The 23,481-nt window shown below is 33.5% G+C and overlaps 1 protein-coding gene across 2 annotated transcripts in view; it reads right to left on the reverse strand.

The window, feature by feature from the left end:
* Nucleotides 1–23,024, reverse strand: part of LOC126968480 (uncharacterized) — a 35,721-nt gene extending 12,697 nt beyond the window's left edge. For both annotated transcript variants that reach the window (XM_050813547.1, XM_050813545.1), the window contains exons 1-2: nt 22,876–23,024; nt 2,323–2,444 (exon numbers count right to left, since the gene is read on the reverse strand). In XM_050813547.1, the coding sequence (XP_050669504.1) occupies nt 2,323–2,444; nt 22,876–22,932 (179 nt within the window). In that variant the 5' untranslated portion in view covers nt 22,933–23,024. The remainder of the gene's footprint in view (nt 1–2,322; nt 2,445–22,875) is intronic.
* Between the last annotated feature and the right edge of the window lie 457 nt (nt 23,025–23,481).

Below are 23,481 nucleotides of genomic sequence, written 5' to 3' on the forward strand. Positions count from 1 at the left end.
GCCCAGTGAGGCGCAGCTAAATCAATATTTTTAGAACTTGAAAGGGCGCAACGTGCCTTTATTAAAATAATTTAATCTAAGAAATGGCGATATCCCACGCACAGCCTCTATTCTGATAGTAACATAATACATAAAACTTTTCATTACAATAGTAATGTCTTGAAGAAAAGAATGAAATAGGTAAGTACATTGTTGCTCCCGCTAAAACTACGTTTACAAGTATAGGTTCAGTATGTAAAACGCGGTATTTTGTTATAAAATAATTTAACACAATAATATAAATATGTATTCAAATTGAATTTCAAATTCAAATATTTTTATTCAAAATAGGATGTGAAATCACTTATTGAAAGTCAAAAAAACTACTATATTATACAAAATCGTATACGAGTAAGTATTAACTGAACGGATAAAGGATAATACTAATAATTACGAGGATACAGAAAACTTTCTTATAGTTACTTACAACAGTAATAATAAACATAGCACACAAGATTTTATGACGATATGATTATGCAGTTATTGGGGTTGAGAACGTTATCAACTGTAAAGTAGATCCTGTAGATGAAGCCACAACCTGACAGTTGAACAAATCATACAAGATTTTATGACGATACGTCACTCGAACGGTTCGTTCAGTTGGCAGAGCACTCGCACGGAACGCGAGAGGTCGTGGGTTCGAGTCCCGTATCCTACCCGACCCTACTGCAGGCTTTTCATGCAAAAAGGAGACCCCAACACTAATGTTGTATGTTTTTGTATTGATTGCAATAAGCGATATTCATTTTTATTTCTTAATTATCCTATAATTTATAATGTGTTCTATAATTATCATTTATTTATGACGTGATCGATTTGATGCGGGTTGAACAATTTTTAGGTTACACAATGTGCCGTTATTTAATAAATAAAATTTTATTTGACAAAATAAAATTGATAAATGACGACAGTCAGAGGTTTCGATAGCAGAAAAGAGTGTTTGTTGTGGAATACAGGGTCCATTGAAATCCTTCTATCATTTAATCCCATTGCTTATGGTAACGTCATGGGACGGGTCAGTCCCATTTCTAAATGTGCATGCATGAAGCTCGTGAGCATGCGATGCATGAGGTGACAAGATCGTATTCGCAAACTTTGAATATGTTGGAAATAAAAAGTTGATTAGCAAATATTTGTTAAAACTTATTTTATTTGATAATAATTTTATATAACATGTAATTTTTTTCTTCATGTATCAGTTTGGTAAGTACGTAACATTAAAGGCTTAACGTAAAAATGCTTAAGCAGTAAATATCATTTAAAAGAGTTGCAATGAGTTTTTTGTACTTCTTCTCATAAAACCTCAACGTTACCGAAATGGTAAAAGTTATTAAAATCTAACATTTATCATTAATTTTCCGACCTAAACGAATATTTAATCTTCGATTCTGAATTTCTCCGTAATACAGGAAACCATTGCTTATAAATATAATATGATACTCGTATAGATCAAAATGGTCGTACACTTTCTTTAAAGGTCGTCAACGGTGTTGTGATGCCAGTATTATTTCTAAAGAGGTGGCTATGATAATAATCTTATAATATAACTTTAAATTAGTTTATGTTGTATTTGTTTTGAATGAAAGCTTATATTATTTTTTTTATGACTAAAGGGACGTGACGAGGAAGTAGGACGTTCAGCTGATGGTAATTGATACGTCATGCCCATTACAATGCAGTGCCGCTCAGGATTCTCATAAAACCCAAAAATTCTGAGCGGCACTACAATTTCGCTCGTCACCTTGAGACAGAAGATGTTAAGCCTCATTTGCCCAGTAATTTCACTAGCTACGGCGCCCTTCAGACCGAAACACAGTAATGCTTACACATTACTGCTTCACGGGAGAAATAGGCGCCGTTGTGGTACCCATATTCTAGCCGGCTTCCTGTGCAAAGGAGCCTCCCACTGGTATTGCCCTACGCCCTGCACATTACAATGCAGTGCCGCTCAGGATTCTTGAACAACCTAAAAGTTCTGAGCAGCAATACAATTGCGCTCGTCACCTTGAGACATAAGATGTTAAGTCTCATTTGCCCAGTAATTTCACTAGCTGCAGCGCCCTTCAGACCAAAACACAGTAATGTTTGCACATTACTGCTGTTATTCTAATTAATATAGTAGAACTGTGATAGTTAACATTGCTATTACCGAAGCCAATAACTTTCTAATCTTAAATCATACAGAAATATTTTGCGAAGAATGTGTTCCGAGTTGTCCAAGTTAATGCCAATAAAGTATAAAGTACCTAGATAATCATGATAATTATTATTTTATAACCCAACCTGTGTTCTCTCGCATGTGCGACTCCGTTAAATGGCTGACTAAAGTTGATCCGTATCGACATCACTCCACTCTTGCATGTCGCAGTCACAATAGGCGTGAAGTCTCCATTGCTTTCTGTATTCTATAACAAGAAACACCATTTACTTTGTATATTTTAAATAACAGTATAATAGCGACCACAACAGAAGGAAAGGGACATGACTTAAATTATAAAATTGAGACTCAATGTGGAAATCAGACATATTTTGATAGTTAACAAAAAGCATTGGTTTATTTTCGATAGAGCGACTACCATCAACTTTTAATAAGCGATGCGAATCCGATGCAGTTCAGTTTAGGTACCCAAACTGAATCACTAAAACTCGTACCATGAAGTGCCTTTTACTGAATGGCGTATGGATCGCTTATGAAGAATGAACGAAATAAAATTGCGTTTCGAAACCTAAAATGATATGATTTTAGCGGTTTTTTTGCGTAGAATATACAAAAAATATATTTTAATATTGCGCAATTGCGTCAAATTATAAACCATTAAGCCCTTTTTAATACTTAAATAATAGTAATATAAATAAATATAGTTCTTTGAATTACAAATTAAATGTTTGCTTATGTGTTTTTGTAAAAATAACGAGTTTTGAACGCACCTCCATTGATGTTTGATTTGACAGGACCACAGATTATTTTTTTTTAATTCGTTCTTGCGAACAGGCTATAGCCCGGGCCCTTACTGCCTCGTCTTTAGTATTTTCATTGTTGGTATTTATTTTCAGTATTTTGTTTTACAAAAAAGTCCAATAAATTATTCTCATCTTTAACCAATAAAATGTTTCTTTTCTGTGTTTTCACTATTTTTTAAAAGTTATTAACAACACGATTCACTTTCCTCTGACGAAGTAGTAACTTTTTTCGAATCGGTCACTTTGACAAATAAGCTATCCAGTTTAGGTTGAAATAACACCCCATGGTACGAATGAATGAACTAAATCAGTTTGCGATTCAGTTGATATCATTTTTGACATTCAATTGAAATCATTGCGATTTAATCAGTTGATTTGACGTCAACCTAAATTAGATAGCTTTAATCACGTCGTGGTACGAAATAGCAAAGCAGTTCATTTTAGGTTGTCAATTGAATCTTAATAAGAGATCATGGTAGGCCCGCTGATAGTTATAAACATAAACAAGCAGAACTATATTGAAAAGTACTGAGTATATGAATAACAAATTACACTTGTTTGTATATTTGATAGACAGCCATTGAAAGAGCTCGATGTGTAAAAGAACCTTTCATGATGTTTTATTATGATGCCGCATCTATAGATAGGGTCGTAGAGAGAGATTCTTTAGAAAACTATTGATAGTCTACAGTACGCTATCAAAAGGTGAAAATAGCGCTCACTTAACAATATGGTTGTTTTATAATTGAGAAATATTTCATGAAGAAGCACTAACAAAAGTTTTATTTGAATTACCCGCCCTTCACATTATAATTCTTATTCGAATTACTTCGTTGTCATATGAACACTATTATGACCCCCCCCCCCCCCCCCAAATAACACAGATGTATATAAATCAGTAGTTTTGGCGTAGAGAGTTCTCTTCCCTAAAATATGACGAGGAAAGCGATGGGTAGTCCATGCCCCATGCTTGTGAACGGGTAAGTTCGGGTAAATATAATCCTGGACGATTCTATCATTGAGAACTCTACTATTGTGTCTATACTACAGTGTGTTCTGTATGTAGAAGTAGTTGCAGCACGTAGTTTTAATTAATATTTAATTATATTTAACTAGCCCAAGTAAACCGAATCATTTGGACTATTATAAGTATCATCACTATGCACAGTCTGTATTTACTTGTATATATTCTGCAAATTTGCAGACATTTATAAGTGCCATTTTTTAAACTAAATCAATAAGATTTTTTTCAGGTTGCCACAGTGATCATATTCAAGTTGCAGGTTATAAATATCATTAGCATATTTGTTAGATCATCTTTGGTGCACGACTCAACCCCCGCCCCATGGAGCCCCTCACTACGAGCGCTAATTTGTAGTGCTGGGACATTACCGCGAACTCAGTACATTCACCATGATGAAGAACGGTCCGAAACTAGTCTGTACCATTACCGATGATTCGTAAGCAAAGTCGATTTAAATAAATAAGGTTATGATTCACGAAAGTATTAATAATAATTTTATTAAATTATGACGTTTTTTAAAGTTTAACTCATAAAGATAAATAGGCTAGAGTGAATGTTACAGAAAGTCTCGGGCCGGTTTTGGTCGGACACTCGGGTCACGCCCGAGGGTGACTGGCGATCACGATTCCATCTATATGAACTATTTCACAAATGCATATTACTTTTACAGTTATAAATCCATTATAATACACAAACTAGTCACATAACAATACTATTTTATGTATACTAGTTTATAACTATAAATGCTAATAAGAAATAAGTTTTGTTTGTTGAATATTTCTTGTTTAACCTACAATAAGTATCTAGACAACTGTTGTTAAACAGAAAAATGTAAATGAAAATTACTCATCCGGTTAGATAAACTACTACTAAATGTTTTCTACTCGGATTAAAAAAAAACACCAATATTCAAAATAAACAGGATGGACCTAGTTCTGTGAAAATAAAATTGAATATTAATTAAAAGTTATAAATTGTGGGGCCAATGTTAATCATTAACCCCCTTATCCATAATGGTCCGCTAACTTTAAACAGCCGCTAAGGAATGTTTTTTCTCATTCTGACTTAGGTCAATAGAAGAAGACAGAGTAAAAAGTTATGTTTTGTTAAAGTAACACAGAGCGTACCATTTTATATCAATTTCGTAAATTTTTGTCTAGATGAAGACCGACCAACCAGGCTGTATCGTCGTGTGTGTGTATTATTCGTGAGAACGTGTACTTTGTCGAGAGTTTTACTAACTAAAAAAATAATAAAAAAGGGTGTGTGTGTATGTATGTATGTAACAAGTAGTGCTTCTTTGCTTATAAAACAATAATCCTTAAAAAATATTCCTCGTGTTATTTTACGTTTGTAGAAAAAACAATATTGTAATAAAGAAGGTATTAAATACAACCAATGAAAAATTATTATACCGCATAATTTTGTTAAATAACGTGTAATTAAATATCATTATATTATTATTATACAATTAGATAGAAATTACTTTTTTTTATTTTAAAACTTGTATATAAAAATTGAAATTATGTATTGGAATTTATTTAATTCTCGTCCGTTGGTTGTGGTTCTGTAGACATATGAGTTACAAGAGGCTTAGTAGCTGAAGTATGATACAAATGGTCTTGTTGACCAGCTAACGTCAGGGTGTCGAATTTGCGTAATAATTCACTCTGCTTCATTTTCCCTAACGCGCGGAAATAATTAGTATAATTTCAAAAATAATGGTAAAAAGAAAGAAGGAAACTTACAAATTGAGTTCTGTTAGTTATATAAAAGTTAATACTAGCAAAGTAACAGCATATACAGGAATGTCTTACATAATTTATGATGTGTTATTTAGTTTTTGTTGACGACACTCCATTAATCATCAACACATACTCACAGCACTAATATCGTTATTCCTAGAGAGATTATAATATTATAAATACATGTTATATTAGCCAATATGCTTAGCCAATATAAAATATGATCGTTTGTTAAATTTCTGTAAATTAAGACCAGAGAGAGAATAAAGAAGTGATTTTGGTGGTAGAATTGTCTAACGAAACATATTCCACACAAAACTAACAGTTTCACTATCATGATATAATATATTATATCGTGTCTTATACTTTCGAGTCTTCTGATATAGTGTGATGATTTCTGTAATAGAAATACTATAGACTCCCTTTTACACAAATTATCTCTAGTCCCAAACTAGTCATAAACTGTAGGTACTATAAGTGCAACTCAACGATATATTTTATTTATTAAAATCTGGCAGCTATTTCGGTCGGATCAGCCTAGCTATCCAACACGGAAATGCTGCCAGTATTATTGGTACTTACGCTTCCAAGTAATGATAGTATTAATTTTATGTAATCATAGTATTGTAAATATAATTATAAAATTTATTATTAAATATCCATGACTCGGAAACAAACAACCATATTCATCATATAAATATATTTGCACAAACCAGCAGTAGAACTCGGAACCTATAGGTTATATAGGTCAGCAGGCAGGATCACTAACCACTGGGCCATATGGATCGTAAGTTTTTTTTTATGGAATAGGAGGACAAACGAGCGTACGGGTCACCTGGTGTTAAGTGATCCATTTCTAATTTCTATTCTAGTAGGTATATTTTTATAACATTATATTGTGATATTGATTTTAAGGTCTATGGTCGTGATGTGCCTTAGCCATTAAAAGTTGCCATAGAAGCACGCTAAGTCCAGTACTCCAGATATCATGAAGGCCCATCTGCACCGGTCTAAGACTGAGATCTATAGAGCTTACTTAGACTTTGTTCATACCTTTACTTACGTTAAGCTTAGCTGAGTGTGATAAAAAACGAACTTGACTTTTGAATTAGGCTGTCTTAACTTAAGCTCATATAAGTAGCATAATTTCAGCTCCCAAATGACTATAAAAACTTAATCAAAGATTATGCTAAGCTAACATTCAGCCAATTCTAAGGTAGGTAAAGTCTGAGAAAAGTATAAGTAGGCTCTATAGATTTTAGCCTTAGACTTTAAGCTGAGTATTGCGTCAAGATTTCACGCTACGCTTCAGGATTTAATGACAACCTTGTAATCGCGAGACAACCCCTTCAAGATAGAACATTGACCAAAGATCTTACGGAATCAATTACTAGACTTTATACCTATGCTGGCTTTTGATCTCCTGGTAACCTTTGCCCAAAGATATTCATTATTCTCGCTACCGAAATTTGCAAGCTCTTATGATGTTATTATTTAAAATATTTTCAAGTTTAATAGTGTCTGTCTGTAGGTATTTTCGTGTTGCAATACTTCTGATCCGATCTATAGATCGTACGACAAGAAATATACGAGTAAATGAACGTTCACTTTTACAGTACCAGTCAAATACTGATAATATTTCAATGCGGAATGTAAATATTATTATTAAATTTGGGTAAAGGGCTTTACTTTGTGGTCTATGACCTACGAACAGACAGAACTTTAAACAGTATATTAGAACACAGTATAACCACAGAATGTACTTACTATAATTTGATTAACGGTTCCACTATCACCAACAATCATTACTATGATTATTACTATAACTTATCTGGATATAACAGTGCTTTATATTGGCACGGAACTACTCAATTCTACATCATTTGGACGAATAGTTATTAACTTTTTAAAAAGTACTCAGTGATATTACAGCTTATAACTTTTTACTTTTCCATTTCTGTTAACGGTAAGAAGTCGACCAAAAAAAAAGAGTAAGAACATCGCCTGTTACTGTACTGAAGCATTTTTTTTTGAACCCATGTGTTATCTTCCTGGACTCACCGCACCATGAAGCTCATTCCACAGCTTGGTTGTACGTGGAAGAAAGTTTCTTGAAACCGCACTGTGGAGGAACGCCACACATCCACATGGTGGGGATGATATTGTAATCTGTCGCGTGTCGTGCGAAGGTGATATTCAGCCGCAGGAATCAGGTGAAACAGCTCTTCGGAACACTCCCGTGATAGATGCGGTACAAGACACACAATGAAGCGACAATTAATAATAATATTGTTCAGGCATTGTTTTGTGTCTGTTAGAATGGCCGTTGTTAGCGAAACTTGAAGTGCTCGGAGTGTTGGCTTTGATCAAGAATAGTTAGCGACACTGAATTGCAATGGACAGGGCGTCTAGATTGTCTTGGCACTTCATCTCATAAAAAAACCTGAATGACATTAATAGCTGTGTCATGTGTGGTAATCAAGGTCGTTAAGTAATTTGTTATCTAGTAAATAGTTTGTTGTATACCTTATGGCATAAAACCTTGATCGATACATAAACAAAGCATATTACATCACTAATTGATTGATGATTTACTAAATATCTGCTCCTATTCCTCCGAACTGCTGTCGCAATAATAATGGCGAAACAATATCTATACGGCTTACATAAGATCAAAGATACCATAATCCCAATATGTCTTTGCTTTGATGTAACGTGTAGGCTAACCGGTTTAAGCGCCCCCAATACTTATCGAGAGCTACGTCATAGTTCTCAGCAAAAAACAGATTGAAATACTAAACTAAATTGTAAGACATTTAATAAAAAAGTTTTAATAAAATGACTCATTAATCAACTGCAAGATAGACTTCCCCGCAATTATTGATGGAAGTGTTTTCATTCGGATAAAGATATATATTGTTTGCCTGCATTAGACCAAGTTTTCTACTTTTTAACCGACTTCAAAAAGGAGGAGGTTCGCAATTCGGTCGGTATTTTTTTATGTATGTACACCACAATTCTTCTTTAGTTCAATGCGGAATAGATGCCATTTGGTCCTATAAAAGTTTTATATTGTTTGGCCCAGTAGTTTACATTTTATGAATATTTTTTATGAAAATTTTTGTTTACGTGGATGATGTAATTGTTTGTTGTGTAACGATTTTTTTTGGAGTTTACATTCAGGTTGACTATATATTATTATTAACTGAAACTAAAAAAAAAAACTACGTTTAAAACACCGACTCCAAAAACTGAAAAGTATAAAATAACTTAATAAAAATTTAATTTAATACACATCGCAAACCTTTAATATTAATAAAATGCTATTGTTTATATGTGTCACATATTTATAGCTTTGAAGTCGGTGCCAAGCCATAAACAAAATAAAACTACAAAAAAAAAACTAAAAAATACGAAATTATTTTAATACTTATTAGTGCATATTATTAGGTCCTTACATATGAAATTGGCGTATTTCGTACTGGCCACTTTAATCACGATGTTCTCATCTTTGGTAAGGAATTCCAAATTCAAATTTGTACAGCTATTTACTCATGTATTTGTGCTTCGATGACCGTCATTCATTTGTATTTTTCTGTTTGCGTCACTCATTTTACAAAATGGAAAACTTAAAGTATCGCATTATTTACGAGTACGAGTTCTGCCGTGGCACTAGTGCTGCGGAAACAACTCGAAGGGTGAATGATGTGTATGGTGGTCATGTTGCAAAAGAAAACATTTTCGTTCTGGAAATTTCGACCTGCAGAACAAGCCTCGTGGACGGCCTGAGACCCAAGTTGATAATGAAGTATTGAAGGCTATTGTTGAAGCGGATCCATCGCAAACCACGTCCGAGTTAGCTGCAGGCTGCGGTGTTAGTGATAAAACTGTTTTAATTCACTTGAAGCAAATTGGGAAGATTAAAAAGCTTGAAAGGTACCTCACGAATTGACTGAAGCAAACCGGCAAACGCGCGTCGACTGCTGCGTTACATTACTGAACCGGCACAATAATGAAGGTATTTTAAACCGAATCATTACCTGTGATGAAAAATGGATTCTTTACGATAATCGGAAGCGCTCAGCGCAATGGTTGGATCCTGGCAAGCCAGCCAAATCCTGTCCCAAGCGAAAATTAACCCCAAAAAAGTTACTTGTAAGCGTTTGGTGGACTAGTGCCGGTATTCTTCATTGCAGTTTTCTCAAATCTGGCCAGACTATTATGGCTGATGTCTATTGCCAGCAATTGCAAACCATGATGGAAAAGCTAGCGGCTAAACAACCTAGGCTGCTCAATCGCTCAACGCCACTGCTACTTCACGACAACGCTAGACCACACACTGCACAACAGACGGCTACCAAATTAGAAGAGCTTCAATTGGAATGTCTAAGACATCCTCCGTACTCCCCGGACCCTGCTCCAACAGATTACCATTTTTTTCGAAATTTGGACAACTTCTTGCAAGGGAAAAAGTTTAACTCTGATGGGGCAGTCCAAATCGCCTTCACAGATTTTATTGATTCCCGTCCGACTGGTTTTTTTAGTAAAGGGATCAATGAACCTATGACATGGCAAAAGTGCATAGAAAACAATGGTTCATACTTTGATTAATTAAATATATTATATTTAAAAATATTCGACTTTTTGTTCCTCCCATACAAAACGCCAATTTCATATGTAAGGACCTATTATATCTATTGTTTTGGAAAAGTGTTTATGAAGTGGGTTGTTTTTTGTGTAAAAAAAATTTAAGGATCTGTGTATTCCGATCACACATACAATTCTAAGGCTTCGGCTATTTTTTACAATAAGAGAATAAACAAACATCCTGGTCACTAATAAGAGGAAGACCAGAGTGAGAGGAGTCACAGCTTTGACGGTCTTTAAAGTCAAATACAAAAATAAACTTAATATAGACGATTGTGAAACTGAAAGGGCTGTTGGGCAGGGCACACGGCTGAAAAGACAGATGGCCATTGGAGAAGGAAAATCCTCAAATGACGACCAAGAACGCAGACGCAGTGTTGGTGGTAGACAAGAGGGACCGACGATCTGGTCAAAATCGCCGGAAAAGGTTGGATGAGGGCAGCGGTGGATCGATCGTCGTGGAGATCTTTGGGGGAGGCCTTTGTCCAGCAGTGGACGTCTTTCGGCTGATGATGATGATGAACATTAGAACAGGTCATCGTTGTTTTGACAGTTTAATGTTATATCGCAAAGCTGAATTCCTTATTTCGCAATATATTTAACAACACACCACAGGCCTTATATAAACATTAGTCAATAGGAAATGACAAACAATTACCATGTATGTGCCAAGGATATCTCAATAAGCGTAACAAATTCTATGCTGTTTTTCATTGCTTAACTTGTAATAAGATATTATACTTAGTTTAGGTTGCTTTTTCGTTTCTGTTTCGTTTAATATAATATAATATCATCTAGATCTTTCTGCTATATATTTTTTAATGGGATTGGAGGACAAACGAGCGTACGTGTCACCTGTGTTAAGTGATCACCGCCACCTTTACTACCCACAGAATAATGACCTATGCGCTCCTATGGAGGTAACTATGTCGTATCGTCTTGAAAGCAGTTTGATCAAATCATGTAAAAATCTATAAATACATCTTCGCGATAAATATATATGTGACTTTGCAATATGTTTGAGACCTCCGATTTCCCCGCGTTTTACATCTTTTAACTTGATTATATAGCGTCATTTTCTATAGTATCTCGTAGTAATGTGCAAGCGTTATTGTATTTTAGTTTTACACGTACCGTAGCTTTTGAAATTACTGAGCTAATGAAATATTTTATGTCTCAAAGTGACGAGCAAAGAGGATTTACGAATAAAAGGCGGAACTGCCTAAGTAAAATTGAAATTTAGTTTAGTATAACGTGCAGTGATTTCACATAAGTTTGAAGTAGTATTTACAATAATATGGGGACGAAGTATAGTATATATATCCGCCAAGTATACTGATAAAGTCGCAGTATTTAATATTTATATTTCTTGTGGAACGGTTTATTTAATATAATTCTTACTTTATTTAACGTTATGCGAATTTCCTTACTGGTACTCAACAGTTGGTCTTAAGTATGACTAAATAATATTATTCATGAGCAATAGTATAGGTACGTATGTTTGTACGTGCTATGAATTGTTTATTGAATGACAAATGTTCAAGGCCGCGGTACAACAGACTGTTCTGGTGAGATGTCGACACAATGATAACAAGACACGCCTGCAAATCTGATTTTATGGTGCCGCACAAGATACCTTGTTTTTACCTCCAAGACGAATATTCAAAGATTGCTTAATTTGTGATGGCGTGGCGCACAAAACTCGATATTTATTTCTTTAGCTCGAGAGTGAGAAATTGTTTTTACAACGAGGGTTTTCGTAATTTCAGTTTTTTGCCAACGGTTAAGTCCTACTTAATCTGGGACTAAAAACCTCTAATACTACGGAAAATTAGAAAATTATCTTAAATAACTTGATAGTTACTGACGAAACTCGTAATCTACAATCAATGAAGAATATAAGCCTGTGGACATAAAAGATAACTCATATGGCCCAGTGGTTAGTGACCCTGCCTACTCCCGGTGTCGGGTTCGAATCCCGGTAGGTGCAAACATTTATGTAATTGTATCTTTGTTTACAAATCATGTTTATATTTATTTATGTATGGTTAAGTAACTATATTGTGTTTAATATATCGTTGTTTTGTACTTAAAGTACAGGATATGCCTAGATTTAAAAATATTAGTAAAATTATACGCAGCTTGTTCCATCCGAGACATGGGATAACCCACCTCCTTCCCATGATTTTGCCGATCTTTCGGTCATCTCGACCTAGGTTCTGATCAAAACAATGGAAAATGTACATCATTTCTTGACTTCCTACAAAATTATCTTTAAAAGACATGGGATTTTGCTTGCCTCTTTATAATAATAATAATATAATAATATTGACACACTTTTTACACAAATTATCTTGCCCCAAGTTAAGCATATATAGCCTGCGTTATGGGTTACAAGACAATGATATATTTAATACAATATACTTACTTAAACATACATATATTCATATAAACATACATAAATACATTTAAACATCCATCGGAAACAAGCATCTTTATTCATCATATAAATGCTTGCACCTACCGGGATTCGAACCCGGGACCTCTAGCTTAGTAGGTAGGATCGCTAACCACTCTGCTATACAGGTTGTCTAAACTCTTGTTAATCTACTTATAGCGGTTTTCATTGTTTGTACTGATGTTCAAGTTGCGAATGTAACATGGTAGTTAGTGGTTCTACTCATAAACTTATTTAATACAACGAGTAGCGTTGTTTGTGAATAACAAGCAAGCATATGTCATAATCGAACTTAAACAAAGGAGTTGTACATTGTTTACTGTTTGTGATATTATTTAGAATAATTAGTATTTGAGGAGCTATCCGATAAGGCACGCGGCAAAGTATAATCTAATTCTACTGTAAAACGTAGAACTGGAGTCGATATTTGATGTAATAAAGAAGATATTAAATACAGCCAATGAAAATATTATTATACTGCATAATTTAGTTATATAACGTGTAATTAAATAATTTTAATACAATTGGAGACAAATATCTTTTTTATTTTAAAACTTGTATATAAATTGAAATGATATATTTGAGTTTATTTAATTCTCGTCCATTGGTTGTAGTTCAGTAGACATATAAGTTACAAGAGGATTGGTAGCTGAAGTATGATACAAATGGTCTAGTTGGCCAGTTAACGTCAGGGTGTCGAATTTACGTGACGGTATGCGATCGCATCGTAATCATTCACTCTGGTAATTTTTCCCTGACAAATGAAGTATAAGTTCAAAAATTAAGAAAGTTAAAATTAAAGTTTACTTTTAATAATTACAACATTACAATTTGAAGATGAAATCACCTTAATTTAAATTAAATGATGGCTGATGACCCCTCTGATTACAATTACGATTCTTATTGTCCTTGCGAACAGGCAAATTGTGAAACATTCAAGATTAAAAGGCCGATGTTACGTATGGATTGTACCTGAGCTAGAGGTGTAACTTGGCTATTTCCGGAAGGTTGTTCGTGATAACCATCGGCTAGAGTTATCAGAGCGTTTCGTTCTTTACGAACAATTTATGTTAGTGTTGTCTGTTATTACTGGCACAGCTGATTTACATGTCACGAATTGTAATTTAATTATGTAACGAATAGACTAATATAAGTAAAAAAATAAACTAGCGTATATAATAACAGAAGAACATCTTTAACACATACAGTAATACGGAAAGGGAATCAATTGTAGCTGTAACCGATTATGATTGATGATTAGCTTCTTAGTATTTAGAATACTAAATCCAATAACGTTCTATATACATATTATAAAGGCATAATATCATTCTCAGTCTGATAACGGAACGGCATGTTTGCTTAAAGACAATGTTAGCATATTTTTTTACTTGGCAGTGTGTCAACTGTCCGAATCAAATCATAAATTGACCATATTTTAAACAACTGAATTAATTGCGGCAACATATAGATATAGCAGTCAAAGTTCTTATTGTGATGTTATTTGATGCATTTTCATAAAGAAAAATTCCTTTATTTAAAAAAATAAAGTAATGTTGCGGTGTTAAAGAAACGGTCTATTTCTAAAAATATTTTTATAGGTAACCAACGTTTGCCGGGTCAGCAGGTTAGTATATATATAAAACGTCACCATATTGTCTATACCACTATTTAACCCACACATGGACAAATCAAAATTGTTCACACAATATCAGGGTGTCAGGTCGTGTGTACGTCAGTATATTGTAAGTGTATCATGTACATGTAATGATAATATTTTATTACACACTAGTTATTATAATACAAACTTTGGGAATTAAATTTTGTATAAAGGTTCCTTGAATGGCGTTAATAAGCACTAAGAAGGAAGTTATGGAAATTTCATCTCTTAGAGGACAAAAAAGAGAAGATAGAGGATAATCAAGCGTTCGGGTCACCTGCTGTTAAGTGATCACCGCCGCCTACTCTTTATTGCAATACCAGATTCCTCTACAGAATACAAAACACACTACAGAACCACAGGAGCGTTACCGGCCTTTTAGGAAGATATGTAAGCGCTTTTACCCGTATCAAATTAAATCAAAATCACAGTATCTTTTAGGTCAAGGAATGACACATGAATGTCAAACCACTTACCACTACTTCGGAAAAAGTTGAGCTTTAATGAGAAGAAGTGACAAGAACTCGTTGTCACATTTGTAAATAAACATTTACAGTTATACAACGCTTATCCTCCTGAGAAAAAACTCCATGGAAGCTGAAAGTTTATTCAGTTTGGTTGTTGGTATGTAAAATTCCTTAAAAAAATAAACTTGGAGGAACTCTCGCCATACATCGAGATGGTTTGGACGTTACCCAAGTCCAAAAGTCCAAGGTCAAAAGAAATAGGGGGAGACAGACAATACGATGGGAAAATGATTTCAAAAAGAGGAGAAGAATTTTTAACACTCTAACAGACAAATGATGCATGATGGACCCTTTTAGCGACACTGAGCGGGTGGACATGTACCTAGTGGTGTTTGTGCCTTCCGTAAGAGCCTTAGTATTAATATTGTTATATAAGTGTATACTAACATAAATTAAACTTATTTTGCTAACATATCATGTGGATCTCTGTGTCTGAAATAAAAATTATTATTAAAACATTTTCTAATTGAACCGTCTCTAAGTACCGTAGCGGGAGATCGAAGGTGTCCAACATTTATACTTGAAGACTCGCTATGAATTATAATGAGCCACAGAAAAACTGCGAAATATTCATGTCATACCACTGTTACAGTAATATGATGATTACCTCTATATGTACAATAATTATAAAACATCCAATATGTAACATTAAAATATTAAATTAATTTTAAAAGGGTGCGTATTATATGTATGTACATTACAAGTTATTTAATTCTCGTCCATTGGTTGTGATTCAGTAGACATGTGAGTTACAAGAGGCTCGGTAGCTGAAGTATGATATACAATAGTAGTATCTACTAGTTATTAGAAATGACATCAAAAAGAATTCTAAAGGAATCAACTTTGAGAAAATAAATGCCTTTTATGCCTTTTAATACATACTTCAGCTACTTACTAGATAGTATAGAAATGGTCTAGTTGACCAGCTAACGTCAGGGTGTCGAATTTGCGTGACGGTGTACGCACGGATTTTAATATTTAAATAGATTATTTAAGTTTTATGATATAAAGATAATTAAATCGTAAGAAAGTAAATACTAAACCTTTTTTAAAAAAATATACCAACATGTGTGCTCAACAAACAATACCGGAGCCAAAAAATGAGTAAAATTATCGTCTCTTCGTTTGTTCCGACAAAACGTAAAAACTAATAAATATGTATATATATTTAATTCAATTATTTAATTTTGCATGAATATCAACAAGATAACAAGAGGTCAGAACAACATATAGGTATACGACATATTATGATAACAACAGATGTAGATATAGTATATTAACTGCTGTATAGCTTCCACGCGGACGTCACCGCGGGTTGCAGCTAGTTAATAAATGAAAGTTAAAGAAATATAAAACGTGTCGTCATATTCATTATTTAACAACGTCTATATTACTAGGAAAGAGTGCCGTCCAATCAGGAAGCTACCTACCCAATCAGCTGTGTCCTAACTTCACTGAACTTAGCAATTCAAGCAATAACATTATTAGCAGTTATATTGACGAGTTAGCTGATAATTACACATCCTTGAGTCGGTCACATGTAGACTTGAATGGCTTTACATACTTGGTATGAAGTTATACCTGAGAATATAATAAACCAAGAATATGTCAAATGTTTACAAATCAATGACGTTCTATACATAAGAGCGTCATTGTTACAAATAGACATTTTGCTTATTATTGGTTTACTCGGACGTATAACGTTTCCCGCGTTTATTTGCAAGGCTGTTTGACATTCGGTAAACTTCAGAATTATTTGTATTGACAGTGTTGTCAGCGATATAGTCTACATATTGCATATTCTTGGTTTAATCTGAGGTACAACTTTAAACCAAATTGATAGTAAGGCCGTAAAATTATAAAATATAATTATTTATTTATTCTTAACGATACATCAATATAATAATTAAATTAGAAATTAAATTACTGATGTTAGTACCAATAACAGATGTACACAACATTCATTTCGTTGTAGAACTACATTACACTTATATATATGTATTGATATAAACATGATAATTCATTGCATTATTAATTTTGTCATCGGACATGATTTCTTTTGCTTCAATCAATTCGTATAAATACAGTCCAAGTGTCCGTTATATAAATCAAAATTATCCCTAAACGACCCGCGTGTATGCATGCTTGTTTGTCGTTCACTTTTATAAAACAAAATTATGACCGCAGTGGTTAGTGAGCCTGAGCTTGAAATGAAATGAAATGAAATGAAATTTTATGTGCAGGAAACATTGTACTTAAGATGTTAACATATTAATATTATTGATAATCCAATATGTTTCGTCAATTGACATGCAAAATATGTTACAAATTGTCTAAACACTACTGTTATACCGAAACATGTCGGATTTCACAATGCTATCATTAATATTTATAAAATTAATATTTTAAGATATTATAATATGAGACGTAAATAACTTAATAATTCATTTAGTACCTATGTATAATATTAACAAATTCACTGTCATAAAAGTATATTAATTTACATATATATGCTTGAGCCGGGTTCGAGTCCTCGTAGGTGCGTATTTGTTTCCAATCAGAGATGTTTATTTGTATTTATGCAAGTTCAATTATGTATATTGTATTAAATATATTGTATCCACAGTACATGCCCTTAGATCATATTTCATACATCTAGATGTGACAGCTGTGAAATAGTCGAAAAATAAATTGAGTTTGACCTCTATTCTGAGCAATGCAAAAACACTAACATTAAGTGACATACAAACGCAATAAGACGTAGCCTGTCATCGACACTAACGTAATAAACCTGGCTTGTTTTCATCGGTTGTCTAGTAGCAACAGGAAGACGATACGACATGGATACGTTCAAAAAACGCGTATACCTTCCTTAAATGCCGACAACGCTCCTGTGAATCCTCTGATATTGCAAGAGAATGTACCCACATTCTCTTGCAACATCATCAGCTTGTCACCAGGTGACCCGTACTCGTTTGTCCTCCTTTTCCAAAAAAAGAGGCTTTATCTAGACGTAAAAATTATGTTGAAGGCTATGCCTATTTTGGGGCAAAATTTGTTTATCTATACCGAGCGATATTGATTTAACGCAAGCTGTGTTTGCCTGTGACTGGGTCTGCATCTATTATAATTATATTATTACTATTTATAATACGAATGTGAGTTCTGGTCGTAACTTAGATGTAGGTACACCTGTTGACAAACCTTATAAATAATAATAAAATAAATATTACGTTTTAATCTTCTTAAGTATAAACTTTAAAGAATATCCATATCTGTTATAACACTGCCTCCGTGCACCTTATATCTTTCAAAATGTACTGTTTTGCCAGTGACTATCAATATACAAGCAAAAAACCTGTAATGAATGAACAAGTTTGATGGCTGTTTGTGTAATAACATAATACCTATGTCTAGATTAAATATTTTATTTATGATTCATTGTTAAGGCTACAACTACCTACTATGTATTCGTCGTGAGTCAGAAGGTTCTTACAACTTGACTCATTGTAGGTTCCATTGAATGACAGACTTTTAAAATATATTAAATACCTATTTTTGTGAAATGACAAATAGATTATCGTCCAGTGGAAAACTATTAATTCCTAACAGTTTGTGATTGATACAGCTAAGTATCAACATGAGTTATAAATATTGTTCTATAATGATTATCTTTAATAAAGCGTTATCTTTTGAGTTTACTTTAATTTCTTACTATTTATTCACTCAGGTGGACAGACTAGCTTGCGAGTTGCCTATTCCAGTTGATAATTTCGCTTCCCAGCGGCTATATGTTATTAAATTATATTTATATTATTAAAATTCAAATTTTAACATGTTATTTAACGCTTACCACAAATAAGAAAGTGTACAATAGTAATGATAAACACTTACTACCTCGACTTATCCAAGCTAGCTATCATAATTTCACAAATGTATCTATGTATGTCATGCATTACATTTTCAAGAATGTTATTATTATTAGGAAGCAACAGTACCATCTTAATTTCTTAAAATTTCTATTTTAGTGTTTGTCTTGGTATAAATAGCGTATAGCCCTCTTTAGACACAAATATAATGCGACATACCGTTAAAATAACTTAAGTAAGCTGGTCGCGCCGCATCTATGTTAATTGATTGTCTAATCTTTTTAACCGCACACGTTCAAGAACTCCGATCATTAGCCAATTGTTCATTGTGACGATTCTACTCTAATTCGGAAAGAGTAGGTAATGCTAAGAATAAGCACACGACAGTCTAGAATAGAAATATATACAGTGCGTCCCAGGGCTATGTCGCATGGGCAAGTACAATAAATATTGTATATGTAACATTTTACTGAAAGAAGAATTTATATTAATTAATAACAATACGACAATTATAAGTTATTTAAAAGAACTATTTAAACTGCGTTCATAGATTTTTTCCTGATTGAGCCGGGAATCGAACCTGCTACGCGAGAAAAATATACAATGTAACTTTATCATACCAATCGAAAGACAAAAATTGCTATATAACATAGAATCAGAAATAAAATAAAAGGAAAGGAGGACCGTGAATTTTCACATTTGATGTGAAATTTTGTTCAGAAAAATGAAAAGCTGACATTGCCGTAAAGATATACAACTGACAATCATGTTCGAATCCCGGTACAATCAGGCTATTATTTAAAAATCTATGAATGCAGTTTGAATTGTTTTTTTTTTTTATCAAAATAAAGTCCTCTTTCAGTAAATGTTTCTTTGTGGTATAGCCCTGTGATTACATTTATATTCAGGTGTGAGCCATCAATTTCCGACTGGGAGGTAGTTTTTGACTTTCAGTAAGTGATTTAATTTCCTATTTTGAATAAAACTATTTGAGTTTGAATATTAGTAATAAATATTAAATGATTGTGATAGACGTTTGTATGACCTTAGTAGGATATTTTATATTATAATATTGGGTAATGAAATCCATTGACAGGACGCACGTGGGCGATGTGACTCGATATACAGCCTTGCCAACTGCCACCAACACGGTAACACCTTTGGTAGTGCCGTACATGGAATACACACCATTCTAAATTTATATATATAAATATTAAAATGAAACGTATGTTTGTGATCAGTAATAGCAATTTTTTGTTAGTTGCACATTAACGTTTATTTACATGGTATGATATAAGAAAGTCAATTTAAGAAATAAATTGTTTTTTTTTGGGTTTCGTGGCCAAATGGCAAAAAACGAAACCCTTACAGATTCGTCATGTCTGTCCGTCCAACAAATTCAAAATTCAAAAACACTTTATTCATGTAGGTCACAGAAATGACACTTATGAATGTCAAAAAAAATATAAAAATATTGTTTCTTATTAAATTTACCGCTACTTCGAAAAGGGTTGAGCTAATGAGAAGAAGTAGCAAGAAACTCATTGCAACTCTTTTAAGTCAAGATTTACATTTTAGTTGTTTTACAAATCATTTCAATTACAATATATGCAAAGTGACGCAACAAAAATACTCAAATGTCAAAAACTTAAAGGCTTACATGAGTAAGTCAAAAAAAGAAAAAAAAAGTAAACTAATACTTATAAACACAAGAGTTATTGAGTATAGTAGATGCATCAATCCACACATACCGTAAATAAATACCTCTATTATGTGAGACAACAAGATCATCCAGCCCCCACGAGTAGCACCCGTTCACGAGCATGACGCATGGACCAGCCATCGCCTCCCTCGACCATATTTTAGGGAAGGGAACGACCCGCCCCACGTCGCCGCCACAAGCAGAGGTCCGTATATCACAGCCACTTTTTTCCGAAACTATAATAACTATACTGTTGAAACTTGTTAAGTACATGTTTTCTCTGATCCGCATTAAGATTTTCACATTAAAATAGCAAAAAAAAACAATAAATTTTGGGGGTACCCATACCTAGAACTAAAACTTATTTTTTTTTCATCAAACCCATACGTGTAGGGTTCTATGGATAGGTTTTTAAAAATGATATTGATGTTACTAATATCATTTTCTAAACTGAATAGTTTGCCCGAGAGACACTTCCAAAGTGGTAAAATGTGTCCCTTCTAAAATAAGAGAATGATGAAACTAAAAAAAATATATTATGTACATTACCATGCAAACTCCTTACCACAGTAAATTGGTTTGAACCAAGTAGTTTTTTTTTAATTTAAAAAAAAATCACTACTAATACTAGAACTATGCAATAACTTTGTGATGTATAAATGTAAAACTTCCTGGAGAAACATATATTTTGTTATAAGCCAGTGTAACTACAACACAATATGAGCCTTTCCATCTTTAAGTGTTGGGAAGCCGGTCGCAGTGCTACGAGATCGGGATTCTATAGCAATACGCTTTAAGTTGTTTAAAGGGTGCACCAGTCGACAAGTCGAACTTGTCGTAGGGTTCGGTTACAATGCATGCTATATCATCCAACATCATGAACGAAAGTGATACACGCTGTAGAGAACAGTAAGAAGGTAGTGTGCTCAGGCACACACACCGAATAACTAAAGGAATTACTTATAACGAAAACGTGCGCATAACATTTTATAAACAGGACTTTGGGCGTATGGATATTTAGAAAAAACTACTTAATGTACCTGTTCAAAATAATTTTATGTAACTAAAATGTCCTTGTATGGTAACAGTTTTGTCATTTTCAAACTTTGTAAATTGTTTATTTACACCCACAGATGCGTTTAAATTACTGTTCAAATATGGAATACACATATTTAACTTTCAACACATTTGTTTGTTCCTTTTAATGCTGATATACTAATAAGACAAATAAATATTAGTTTTAATTTAATCACGTTTGTACCAACTAACGCAACCTTAGACAACTATGATTTCTGAGCAGATAATAGCGCTCTACATCAGATGGGGCATTATTTATTTCATCGTTCCGTTACACCAAAAAAAAAATGAAACAATATTAATATTCAACACGTTATGGTTAGTTATCATCATATTTGTGGATACTTATATTAATTCACGTATCAATATAAGTGAAGAATATTTATTATCAACGCACGCCTTTGGTTATTTTAAAAAGTAAATAAAATTATTTAGTATAGTAGAGCTGTTTTACTTAATCTAAATGTTAAGTACGAAGTTAAACAATGAATAATTAAGTAAAAAAACACTAACTTTTTAACTGCAAATTCTTTGAATTAATATAAACCTGTTGACTATTATCGACATATACTTGATATGGAAAATACTTTTGTACCGTGTTTGGTATCTATGCGTTTATGAATGAGTTTTATCACCATCTGTGTAAAGAAACTGGGTTATATGTTACGTCGTATTACGTCGACTGTTTATTGTGTATGAGTATTTTGTATAATCATATTGTACATGTAAAGGTCAGTTTAATAATAACTTAATTGTATATTTATTTAACCTTAATGCTCTACTACCCACGTTAAATTTATCCTTAACTCTACCGTTTCTTTAGATATATTTAAATCATGCAACCATACAACAATTAACTGAGAATGGCTTGGACTGACCATTGCCGGTTTAAAGTATTTGAAAAGTAAAATATTACACAAATATATAGCCGTGACTGATTCAAATTTGAAATTAATTTAAAAAAAGCAAATAAGACTTGTAAAGATATAACGTGACCTTGTCACTATAGAGTCCTTGCTGAAAATATAAATAAATAAAAGAAGTAATAATTAGTAAATATAAACTACGTTTAAAGGCCACCAGATGATCTCATACTGTATCTGTTGGAAGCCCTTGGTCAGTAATGCCAACTGTTACAGAGACTGTGGCGCTATTTTAATATTCAATACCTGTGCTAGAGCCGACACCCAAGCAGCCACAAACACGTAACACCACATTGACCACATATTTCACAGTAATACCGACTCACTATTGTTCAGTTAAACTGACATATCTCGCTCGCGGCCGTGTCACTCGCACGCCTGACAGAGCCGCACTGCCTCATGCCTCCGCCCTGTTGCCTGCAGCCTGCACACACAAGTTACGAGAACAACAAACTTTACTTTCTGCGGAAGGCCGCGTTCACACGCAACCTTACTTGTCAAGTTAAATTACATCGTTAGTTTATACAAGAAGCATTAAATGTTTTCATAAAAATTGTGTTTCTAAAGCTTAAGTAATTTGTACGTCTAGATAGACTGTGACAGCTGTGAACACGTCCAAATCAATTGCGGCGAACAGTTAGCCTCTATTTTCAGCGACGCACGCACACTAAAACAAAGTGACTACTCGTAACATATAGCAAGTGTAAGACGTAGCTTGTCATGCACACGAAAGTAAAAACCTGGCCTATTATCATGCGTTGCGGAGAGGGTTGTAAGAGGTGGAGAGCCTCTTACCTGAGTTATAAAGATTTGAACAAATGATATTTTTGATATATTATAATTATAAAAGCC

This window comes from Leptidea sinapis, chromosome 15, assembly GCF_905404315.1.
Source record: "Leptidea sinapis chromosome 15, ilLepSina1.1, whole genome shotgun sequence".
NCBI lineage: Eukaryota > Metazoa > Arthropoda > Insecta > Lepidoptera > Pieridae > Leptidea > Leptidea sinapis.